This window comes from Panulirus ornatus, chromosome 40, assembly GCF_036320965.1.
Source record: "Panulirus ornatus isolate Po-2019 chromosome 40, ASM3632096v1, whole genome shotgun sequence".
Taxonomy (NCBI): domain Eukaryota; kingdom Metazoa; phylum Arthropoda; class Malacostraca; order Decapoda; family Palinuridae; genus Panulirus; species Panulirus ornatus.
The window spans coordinates 7,062,799-7,074,874 of record NC_092263.1 but is presented as its reverse complement, the minus strand read 5'-3'; the positions used below and the strand labels follow the sequence as shown (position 1 = coordinate 7,074,874).

The following is a 12,076-nucleotide window of genomic DNA, read 5'->3' as shown; positions in this document are numbered from 1 at the left end:
TCCACTCCCAGATATCTAAAACACTTCACTTCCTCCATTTTTTCTCCATTCAAACTCACCTCCCAATTGACTTGACCCTCAACCCTACTGTACCTAATAACCTTGCTCTTATTCACATTTACTCTTAACTTTCTTCTTTCACACACTTTACCAAACTCAGTCACCAGCTTCTGCAGTTTCTCACATGAATCAGCCACCAGCGCTGTATCATCAGCGAACAACAACTGACTCACTTCCCAAGCTCTCTCATCCCTAACAGACTTCATACTTGCCCCTCTTTCCAAAACTCTTGCATTCACCTCCCTCACAACCCCATCCATAAACAAATCAAACAACCATGGAGACATCACACACCCCTGCCGCAAACCTACATTTACTTAGAACCAATCACTTTCCTCTCTTCCTACACGTACACATGCCTTACATCCTCGATAAAAACTTTTCACTGCTTCTAACAACTTGCCTCCCACACCATATATTCTTAATACCTTCCACAGAGCATCTCTATCAACTCTATCATATGCCTTCTCCAGATCCATAAATGCTACATACAAATTCATTTGCTTTTCTAAGTATTTCTCACATACATTCTTCAAAGCAAACACTTGATCCACACATCCTCTACCACTTCTGAAACCACACTGCTCTTCCCCAATCTGATGCTCTGTACATGCCTTCACCCTCTCAATCAATATCCTCCCATATAATTTACCAGGAATACTCAACAAACTTATACCTCTGTAATTTGAGCACTCACTCTTATCCCCTTTGCCTTTGTACAATGGCACTATGCACGCATTCCGCCAATCCTCAGGCACCTCACCATGAGTCATACATACATTAAATAACCTTACCAATCAGTCAACAATACAGTCACCCCCTTTTTTAATAAATTCCACTGCAATACCATCCAAACCTGCTGCCTTGCCGGCTTTCATCTTCCGCAAAGCTTTTACTACCTCTTCTCTGTTACCAAATCATTTTCATTAAACCCTCTCACTTTGCACACCACCTCGACCAAAACACCCTATATCTGCCACTCTATCATCAAACACATTCAACAAACCTTCAAAATACTCACTCCATCTCCTTCTCACATCACCACTACTTGTTATCACCTCCCCATTTGCGCCCTTCACTGAAGTTCCCATTTGCTCCCTTGTCTTACGCACTTTATTTACCTCCTTCCAGAACATCTTTTTATTCTACCTAAAATTTAATGATGCTCTCTCACCCCAACTCTTATTTGCCCTTTTTTTCACCTCTTGCAACTTTCTCTTGATCTCCTGTCTCTTTCTTTTATACATCTCCCACTCAATTGCATTTTTTCCCTTCAAAAATCGTCCAAATGCCTCTCTCTTCTCTTTCACTAATACTCTTACTTCTTCATCCCACCACTCACTACCCTTTCTAATCAACCCACCTCCCACTCTTCTCATGCCACAAGCATCTTTTGCGTAATCCATCACTGATTCCCTATATACATCCCATTCTTCTCCCACTCCCCTTACTTCCATTGTTCTCACCTTTTTCCATTCTGTACTCAGTCTCTCCTGGTACTTCCTCACATAAGTCTCCTTCCCAAGCTCACTTACTCTCACCACCCTCTTCACCCCAACATTCACTCTTCTTTTCTGGAAACCCATACAAATCTTCAACTTATCCTCCACAAGATAATGGTCAGACATCCTTCCAGTTGCACCTCTCAGCACATTAACATCCAAAAGTCTCTCTTTCGCGCGCCTGTTAATTAACACGTAATCCAATAACGCTCTCTGGCCATCTCTCCTACTTACATAAGTATACTTATGTATATCTCGCTTTTTAAACCGGGTATTCCCAATCATCAGTCCTTTTTCAGCACATAAATTTACAAGCTCTTCACCATTTCCATTTACAACACTGAACACCCCATGTATACCAATTATTCCCTCAACTGCCACATTACTCACCTTTGCATTCAAATCACCCATCACTATAACCCGGTCTCGTGCATCAAAACCGCTAACACACTCATTCAGCTGCTCCCAAAACACTTGCCTCTCATGATCTTTCTTCTCATGCCCAGGTGCATATGCACCAATAATCACCCATCTCTCTCCACCAACTTTCAGTTTTACCCATATTAATCGAGAATTTACTTTCTTACATTCTATTACATACTCCCACAACTCCTGTTTCAGGAGTACTGCTACTCCTTCCCTTGCTCTTGTCCTCTCACTAACCCCTGACTTTACTCCCAAGACATTCCCAAACCACTCTTCCCCTTTACCCTTGAGCTTCGTTTCACTCAGATCCAAAACATCCATATATATATATATATATATATATATATATATATATATATATATATATATATATATATATATATATATATATATATATATATATATATATATATATATATATATATATATATATATATATATATATATATATATATATATATATATATATATATATATATATATATATATATATATATATATATATATAATTATATATAATTATATATATATATATATATTTAGATATTTATTTATTATACTTTATCGCTGTCACCCGCATCAGCGAGGTAGCTCAAGGAAACAGACAAAAGAATGGCCCAACCCATCCACATACTCATGTATATATATATACGCGCCTACACACACACATAACAATACCTATACATTTCAACGTATATATTTATATATATACACAGACATATACATATATACGCATGTACACAATTCATACTTGCTGCCTTTACTCATTCCCGTCGCCACCCCGCCACACATGAAATGACAACCCACCTTCCCCCGCATGCGCGCGAGGTAGCGCTAGGAAAAGACAACAAAGGCCACATTCGTTCACACACAGTCTCTAACTGTCATGCATAATGCACCGAAAGCGCAGCTCCCATTCCACACCCAGGCCCCACAAAACGAAATCACTCAATTCCAACCCAACCTTTCATTAAGTATTTCTTCAACAGTGTTGAGTGACAGGTACACTGAAAAACAAGATTCATATTTGAAACTTAATCACGAAAAATGCAAAATGAAGGTCTTTCCCGAGCACGGTTATCAGTCAATGATATTATTGGTCGCTGCACTGGCGTTCACATACCTAAGTGGCAGATAAGATATAGACCGTCTGTCAGCATGAGGCAGCGGAGAGACCTGCTTGCCGGGACTGACGTGGAGTCTGTGTTGGAAGTAGTGATTAATGATAGGAAAATCGTTGTGCCTTCAGAGAGTGGATAAGACACTCCACCGTTGTCCAGTGATCATCCCACAGGAGAGGAAGAACATTCAGATGTTGAGAAGTGTAGTGATACAATAAACATCAGAGATAAAGAGAAGGAAAGATAAGCCAGAGATAACGTGAACAGTTGCAAGGTGACAAGCTACATATCCTCGTCCCCACAGCTAGTGGAGGTAGTGACACAAGTCTCCTAGTCAGTTAGGCTTACTCAGTGATGTAAAATTCTGTAGAATGAGTGAAACTCAACTGAGTAATATCAGTAAGTGTGGGGGTGATATCAAAAGTACAATGAGTGATAATGAAATGAGTTGTGAGATATCGGATGCAGGTCATACATTCTTGGAAGGCAAAGGAAAATCCGAAACAGTATGTGATCCAAGGATACATGAGAATGGCAAAGGAAACGTGGATGGTGAGAGAGTTAGGCAGACCAGTACAGGAAGCACGAGAGAATCCAGCAGCCACAGTACAAACCTCATCATCCACGCCAGTTACCCGGACGGAGGTATGAGCACCAGGAGGTCGGGGAGACACCACATACAGAAAGGAGAATCTGGTAACGTACAGGAGGATCCCGAAGTGGTCAGGTGTTGTGATGGAGGGAACAGTAACCACGAGCAGATGCACAACTTGTCCGCAGGAGAGACACAAGACCCTAGCACCTCCCCGGCGACGTTGGAGGAGACTTGCATGTGCCTGACGGTGGCTGGGGATGGCTGGTGGCGATAGGTACCCTCATCATCATGGTAAGTTTCAAGCATAACTTAGTACCACTGTACTTTTGATAGTAGTTTTTGTTGCATGAATTATATATATGATCCCAGGTGCAAATTTTGTAATATTCAGCAGATCTTTATATAAAAATATATAAGTGGTAGATGATGTGTGCATCAGGGGTTTCCTTCGAAAAATGGATGTGAGAAATATTCAAAGAAACAGATGATTTGTATGTGGCATTTATGGATCTGCAAAAGGCGTATGACAGGTGGATAGAGGTATTTGTGGAAGGCCTTAAGAGTATAAAGAGTGGGAACTAAGTTGCTAGATGCAGTTAAAAGTTTTTATCAACGATGTAAGGAATGTGTGCTGGTAGAAAAAGCGGAGAGTGATTGGTTCTCAGTGAAGGTTGGTATACGGCAGGAGTGTGTGATGTTCCCATGGTTGTTTAATTTGTTTATGAATGGGGTGGTTAAGGAGATAAATGCAAAAGATTTCGAGAAAGGGGAGTGTTTGTAGACCGTTGGGATGAGAGAGCCTGGGAATTTTCAGGTGTTATTCGCCGATGATACAGCTTTGGTGGCTAATTCGAGTGTGAAAATGCAGAAAACTTTGGAAAAGTGTATGAAAATAGAAAGATGAGAATAGATGTGAATTGGAACAAGGTTATCAGTTTCAGTAGGGTTGCGGGACAAGTTAATTGGGATGCAAGTTTGAATGGATGAAAATTCATCCCCCCTAATCACTCTCCCTTTCTCGGGTTACGACCAAACATAGCAGACAGACCTTGGCCTAGAAAGAATTGTGTTCTATGGCGGGAACCAATCTATATATATATATATATATATATATATATATATATATATATATATATGTATATATATATATATATATATATATATATACATACAAATAAAGTGTATATGAACACGCACCTTCATAGAACATACAAAGCTCCATCAGCCAGGATCGAACCTGGGACCCCCTGTGCAAGAGGCAGGCATGCTAACCGCTAGGCTAAGGGACTGTATAATAGGAAACAACTATTCGAAATACTAAGTACTCGAATACCCTTCGTCTCACTATGGTGAGCAACGGGGTCTATCGGTTGATTCCGAACAGAACACATAGCCAGCTGATAGCGTTTTACCGAACCTGACTGTACAACGCGGAGTTATATGAATACGAATAAAGTGTATATGAACGCGCACCTTCATAGAACATACAAAGCTCCATCAGCCAGGATCGAACCTGGGACCCCTTGTGCAAGAGGCAGGCATGCTAACCGCTAGGCTAAGGGACTGTATGATAGGAAACAACTATTCGAAATACTAAGTACTCGAATACCCTTCGTCTCACTATGGTGAGCAACGAGGTCTGTATATATATATATATATATATATATATATATATATATATATATATATATATATATATATATATATATATATATATTTTTTTTTTTTTTGCTTTGTCGCTGTCTCCCGCGTTTGCGATGTAGCGCAAGGAAACAGACGAAAGAAATGGCCCAACCCACCCCTATACACATGTATATACATACGTCCACACACGCAAATATACATACCTACACAGCTTTCCATGGTTTACCCCAGACGCTTCACATGCCTTGATTCAATCCACTGACAGCACGTCAACCCCGGTATACCACATCGCTCCAATTCACTCTATTCCTTGCCCTCCTTTCACCCTCCTGCATGTTCAGGTCCCGATCACACAAAATTTTTTTCACTCCATCTTTCCACCTCCAATTTGGTCTCCCTCTTCTCCTCGTTCCCTCCACCTCCGACACATATATCTCTTGGTCAATCTTTCCTCACTCATTCTCTCCATGTGCCCAAACCATTTCAAAACACCCTCTTCTGCTCTCTCAACCAGGCTCTTTTTATTTCCACACATCTCTCATACCCTTACGTTACTTACTCGATCAAACCACCTCACACCACACATTGTCCTCAAACATCTCAATTCCAGCACATCCATCTACCTGCGCACAACTCTCTCCATAGCCCACGCCTCGCAACCATACAACATTGTTGGAACCACTATTCCTTCAAACATACCCATTTTTGCTTTCCGAGATAATGTTCTCGACTTCCACACATTCTTCAAGGCTCCCAAAATTTTCGCCCCCTCCCCCACCCTATGATCCACTTCCGCTTCCATGGTTCCATCCGCTGCCAGATCCACTCCCAGATATCTAAAACACTTTACTTCCTCCAGTTTTTCTCCATTCAAACTCACCTCCCAATTGACTTGACCCTCAACCCTACTGTACCTAATAACCTTGCTCTTATTCACATTTACTCTTAACTTTCTTCTTCCACACACTTTACCTAACTCAGTCACCAGCTTCTGCAGTTTCTCACATGAATCAGCCACCAGCGCTGTATCATCAGCGAACAACAACTAACTCACTTCCCAAGCTCTCTCATCCCCAACAGACTTCATACTTGCCCCTCTTTCCAAAACTCTTGCATTCACCTCCCTTACAACCCCATCCATAAACAAATTAAACAACCATGGAGACATCACACACCCCTGCCGCAAACCTACATTCACTGAGAACCAATCACTTTCCTCTCTTCCTACACGTACACATGCATTACATCCTCGATAAAAACTTTTCACTGCTTCTAACAACTTGCCTCCTACACCATATATTCTTAATACCTTCTCTATCAACTCTATCATATGCCTTCTCCAGATCCATAAATGCTACATACAAATCCATTTGCTTTTCTAAGTATTTCTCACATACATTCTTCAAAGCAAACACCTGATCCACACATCCTCTACCACTTCTGAAACCACACTGCTCTTCCCCAATCTGATGCTCTGTACATGCCTTCAACCTCTCAATCAATACCCTCCCATATAATTTACCAGGAATACTCAACAAACTTATACCTCTGTAATTTGAGCACTCACTCCTATCCCCTTTGCCTTTGTACAATGGCACTATGCACGCATTCCGCCAATCCTCAGGCACCTCACCATGAGTCATACATACATTAAATAACCTTACCAACCAGTCAACAATACAGTCACCTCCTTTTTTAATAAATTCCACTGCAATACCATCCAAACCTGCTGCCTTGCCGGCTTTCATCTTCCGCAAAGCTTTTACTACCTCTTCTCTGTTTACCAAATCATTTTCCCTAACCCTCTCACTTTGCACACCACCTCGACCAAAACACCCTATATCTGCCACTCTATCATCAAACACATCAAATATATATATATATATATATATATATATATATATATATATATATATATATATATATATATATATATATATATACATATATATATATATATATATATATTTATATATATATATATATATATATATATATATATATATATATATATATATATATATATATATATATATATATATATATATATATATATATAAATGATTAGAAAGGATCAAAATTTTGCGCGTTATCAAGATATCATCCGATGAGTCCACGGGGAAAATGAAACACGATAAGTTCCCAAGTGCACTTTCGTGTAATAATCACAACATCAGGGGAGGCACAAGAGAGATATATAACTGTCAGATGATATACATCGAAGAGACGAAGCTAGGACGCCATTTGGTAAACAAACGATTGTCCAAGACATACAAGGAGCGTTCATAAACTTATCATTTTATATATTTTATCAACAATAAAGTTAACTGATTTGTATAGACCACCAGTAACATTAAGATTGAAATTCTTTTGTATTTAATATTAGAAGATTCAATGATATTTCTCGTGGTAATAGAGTTAACAACTGAGATGGCATTACTCCAGTCAATACAATGATCATACTTTTTAACGTGAATAAACAAGGCATTTGATTCTTGTCCTGTTCTAATACTATATTTATGTTGCTTAAGTCTAAGAGAAAGATCCTTACCAGTCTGCCCAACATAAAATCTATCGCAGTTTTCACATGTCACTTTATAGATGCATCTAGGAAAATTTCCTGATGAATTTTTGATTGAAATATTCCTAATTGTATTACTGTTGCTGAAGGCAACATTTACATTGAGGGATTTAAACAACATGGGAAGTAAAGTTAGATTTTTATTATTAAAAGGGAGAACTAAAAGATTCTTGGTGTCAATGGGTGGTTTGGGCTCAACTCTATAAAATGATTTCTTTGCTAGCTTAAGGGATTTATCATTGAAAGATCTAGGGTACTTTAGCTTAGATCCTATTGAGTATATCTTCTCAAACTCATGATCAATAAACTCTGAACTGCAAAAACGTAATGCCCTAAGGAACATAGAGTGAAATGACGATAATCTAACTCTGTCATGTTAAGATGAGTAATACTAGATATATGAGCATACATTGGTAGGATTTCTGTATATGCTAAACTTAAACCTGTTTCCTTGCCTATGGATCATGCAATCTAAAAATGGTAACATACCATTATTTTCATTTGCTTCAGTAACTTTGATGGAAGGTACTAAATTGTTAAGTAAGAGGAGAAATAACTGTAAATTTTCATTTGTTGGCCAAACACAAAGAACATGACCTACATACCTAAACAAAATTGCAATAGGTAAGATATACTTTAGTAATTCTGTTTCAAAAAAATCCATATAAAGATTACTTAGTACAGGTGAAAGAGGGTTACCCATTGCCATACCAAATTTTTCATCATGATAATCTCCATTGAATTGAAATACAAAGTTGTCTCTACACAATTTTATCAGTTCAATGTAAAACAGACTTTGAAACAGGTAAATGAATATCATCCAAGACATCAAATAAATGTTCTAAAAGGTAAGCAACTGCAACTTTTGTGAAAAGTGAGGAAACATCAAAGCTAACTAGTTTGAAATCAAAATTAGGCTAGAAACCCTCTTTCCTTGTATTTTGATTTTCTAAAACGGGAAACAGAAGAAGGAGTCACGCGGGGAGTTCTCATCCTCCTCGAAGGCTCAAATTGGTGTGTCTAAATGTGTGTGGATGTAACCAAGATGAGGAAAAAGGAGAGATAGGTAGTATGTTTGAGGAAAGTACCCTGGATGTTCTGGCTCTGAGTGAAACGAAGCTCAAGGGTAAAGGGGAAGAGTGGTTTGGGAATGTCTTGGGAGTAAAGTAAGGGGTTGGTGAGAGGACAAGAGCAAGGGAAGGAGTAGCACTACTCCTTAAACAGGAGTGGTGGGAGTATGTGATAGAGTATAAGAAAGTAAACTCTAGATTGATATGGGTAAAATTGAAAGTGGATGGAGAGAGATGGGTGATTATTGGTGCATATGCACCTGGGCATAAGAAGAAAGATCATGAGAAGCAAGTGTTTGGGAGCAGCTGAATGAGTGTGTTAGTGGTTTTGATGCACGAGACCGGGTTATTGTGATGGGTGATTTGAATGCAAAGGTGAGTAATGTGGCAGTTAAGGGAATAATTGGTATACATGGGGTGTTCAGTGTTGTAAATGGAAACGGTGTAGAGCTTGTAGATTTATGTGCTGAAAAAGGACTGGTGATTGGGAATACCTGGTTTAAAAAGAGAGATATACATAAGTATGCGTATGTAAGTAGGAGAGATGGCCAGAGTTATTGGATTACGTGTTAATTCATAAGCGCGCAAAAGAGAGACTCTTGGATGTTAATGTGCTGAGAGGCGCAACTGGAGGAATGTCTGATCATTATCTTGAGGAGGCGAAGGTGAAGATTCGTAGAGGATTTCAGAAAAGAGGAGAGAATGTTGGGGTGAAGAGAGTGGTGAGAGTAAGTGAGCTTGGGAAGGAGTCTTGTGTGTGGAAGTACCAGGAGAGACCGAGTACAGAATGGAAAAAGGTGAGAACAAAGGAGGTAAGGGGAGTGGGGGAGAAATGGGATGCATTTAGGGAAGCAGTGATGGCTTGCGCAAAAGATGCTTGTGGCAAGAGAAGCGTTGGAGGTGGGCAGATTAGAAAGGGCAGTGAGTGGTGGGATGAAGAAGTAAGATTATTAGTGAAAGAGAAGAGAGAGGCATTTGGATGATTTTTGCAGGGAAATAATGCAAATGGGTGGGAGATGTATAAAAGAAAGAGGCAGGAGGTCAAGAGAAAGGTGAAAGAGGTGAAAAGAGGGCAGTGAGAGTTGGGGTGAGAGAGTATCATTAAATTTTAGGGAAAATAAAAAGATGTTTTGGAAGGAGGTAAATAAAGTGCGTAAGACAGGGGAACAAATGGGAACTTCAAAGAAGGGGGCAAATGGGGAGGTGATAACAAGTAGTGGTGATGTGAGAAGGACGTGGAGTGAGTAATTTGAAGGTTTTTTGAATGTGTTTGATGACAGATTGGCAGATATTGGGTGTTTTGGTCGAGGTGGTGTGCAAAGTGAGAGGGTTAGGGAAAATGATTTGGTAAACAGAGAAGAGGTAGTAAAAGCTTTGCGGAAGATGAAAGCCGTCAAGGCAGCGGATTTGGATGGTATTGCAGTGGAGATTATAAAAAAAGGGGGTGACTGTATTGTTGACTGGTTGATAAGGTTATTTAATGTATGTATGACTCATGGTGAGGTACCTGAGGATTGGCGGAATGCTTGCATAGAGCCATTGTACAAAGGCAAACGGGACAAAGGTGAGTGCTCAAATTACAGATGTATAAGTTTGTTGAGTATTCCTGGGAAATTTTATAGGAGGGTATTGATTGAGAGGGTGAAGGCATGTACAGAGCATCAGATTGGGGAAGAGCAGTGTGGTTTCAGAAGTGGTAGAGGATGTGTGGATCAGGTGTTTGCTTTGAGGAATGTATGTGAGAAATACTTAGAAAAAGCAAATGAATTTCTATGAAGCATTTATGGATCTGGAGAAGGCATATGGTAAAGTTGAAAGAGATGCTCTGTGGAAGGTATTAAGAATATATGGTGTGGGAGGCAAGTTGTTAGAAGCAGTGAAAAGTTTTTATCGAGGATGTAAGGCATGTGTACGTGTAGGACGAGAGGAAAGTGATTGGTTCTCAGTGAATGTAGGTTTGCGGCAGAGGTGTGTGATGTCTCCATGGTTGTTTAATTTGTTTATGGATGGGGTTGTTAGGGAGGTACATGCAAGAGTTTTGGAAAGAGGGGCAAGTATGCAGTTTGTTGTGGATGAGAGAGCTTAGGAAGTGAGTCAGTTGTTGTTCGCTGATGATACAGAGCTGGTGGCTGATTCATATGAGAAACTGCAGAAGCTGGTGACTGAGTTTGGTAAAGTGTGTGAAAGAAGAAAGTTAAGAGTAAATGTGAATAAGAGCAAGGTTATTAGGTACAGTAGATTTGAGGGTCACGTCAATTGGGAGGTAAGTTTGAATGGAGAAAAACTGGAGGAACTGAAGTGTTTTAGATATCTGGGAGTGGATTTGGCAGCGGATGGAACCATGGAAGCGGAAGTGAATCATAGGGTGGGGGAGGGGGCGAAAATCCTGGGAGCCTTGAAGAATGTGTGGAAGTGTAGAATATTCTCTCGGAAACTTAAAATGGGTATGTTTGAAGGAATAGTGGTTCCAACAATGTTGTATGGTTGCGAGGCGTGGGCTATGGATAGAGTTGTGCGCAGGAGGATGGATGTGCTGGAAATGAGATGTTTGAGAACAATATGTGATGTGAGGTCGTTTGATCGAGTAAGTAATGTAAGGGTAAGATAGATGTGTGGTAATAAAAAGAGTGTGGCTGAGAGAGCAGAAGAGGGTGTTTTGAAATGGTTTGGTCACATGAAGAGAATATGGAGAGGATATATGTGTCAGAGGTGGAGGGAACGAGGAGAAGTAATAGACCAAATTGGAGGTGGAAAGATGGAGTGAAAAAGATTTTGAGTGATTGGGGCCTGAACATGCAGGAGGTTGAAAGGCGTGCAAGGAACAGAGTGAATTGGAACGATATGGTATACCGGGGTTGACGTGCTGTCAATGGATTGAATCTGGGCATGTGAAGCGTGTGGGGTAAACCATGGAAAGTTGTGTGGTGCCTGGATGTGGAAAGGGAGCTGTGGTTTCGGTGCATTATCACATGACAGCTAGAGACTGAGTGTGAACGAATGGGGAGCTTTGTCGTCTTTTCCTAGCGCTACCTCGCACACATGAGGGGGGAGGGGTTTGTTATTTTATGTGTGGCGAG

The 12,076-nt window shown here is 40.0% G+C and overlaps 1 protein-coding gene across 2 annotated transcripts in view; it reads left to right on the top strand.

Annotated features, from left to right (window-relative positions):
- The first annotated feature begins 2,775 nt into the window (after positions 1-2,775).
- LOC139761334 (monocarboxylate transporter 9-like) overlaps positions 2,776-12,076 on the top strand; it is a 317,500-nt gene continuing 308,199 nt past the window's right edge. The window contains exon 1 of one of the 2 annotated variants that reach the window (XM_071685399.1): positions 2,776-3,995. In XM_071685399.1, the coding sequence (XP_071541500.1) occupies positions 3,993-3,995 (3 nt within the window). In that variant the 5' untranslated portion in view covers positions 2,776-3,992. The remainder of the gene's footprint in view (positions 3,996-12,076) is intronic. The other variant, XM_071685401.1, reaches the window with a different exon arrangement.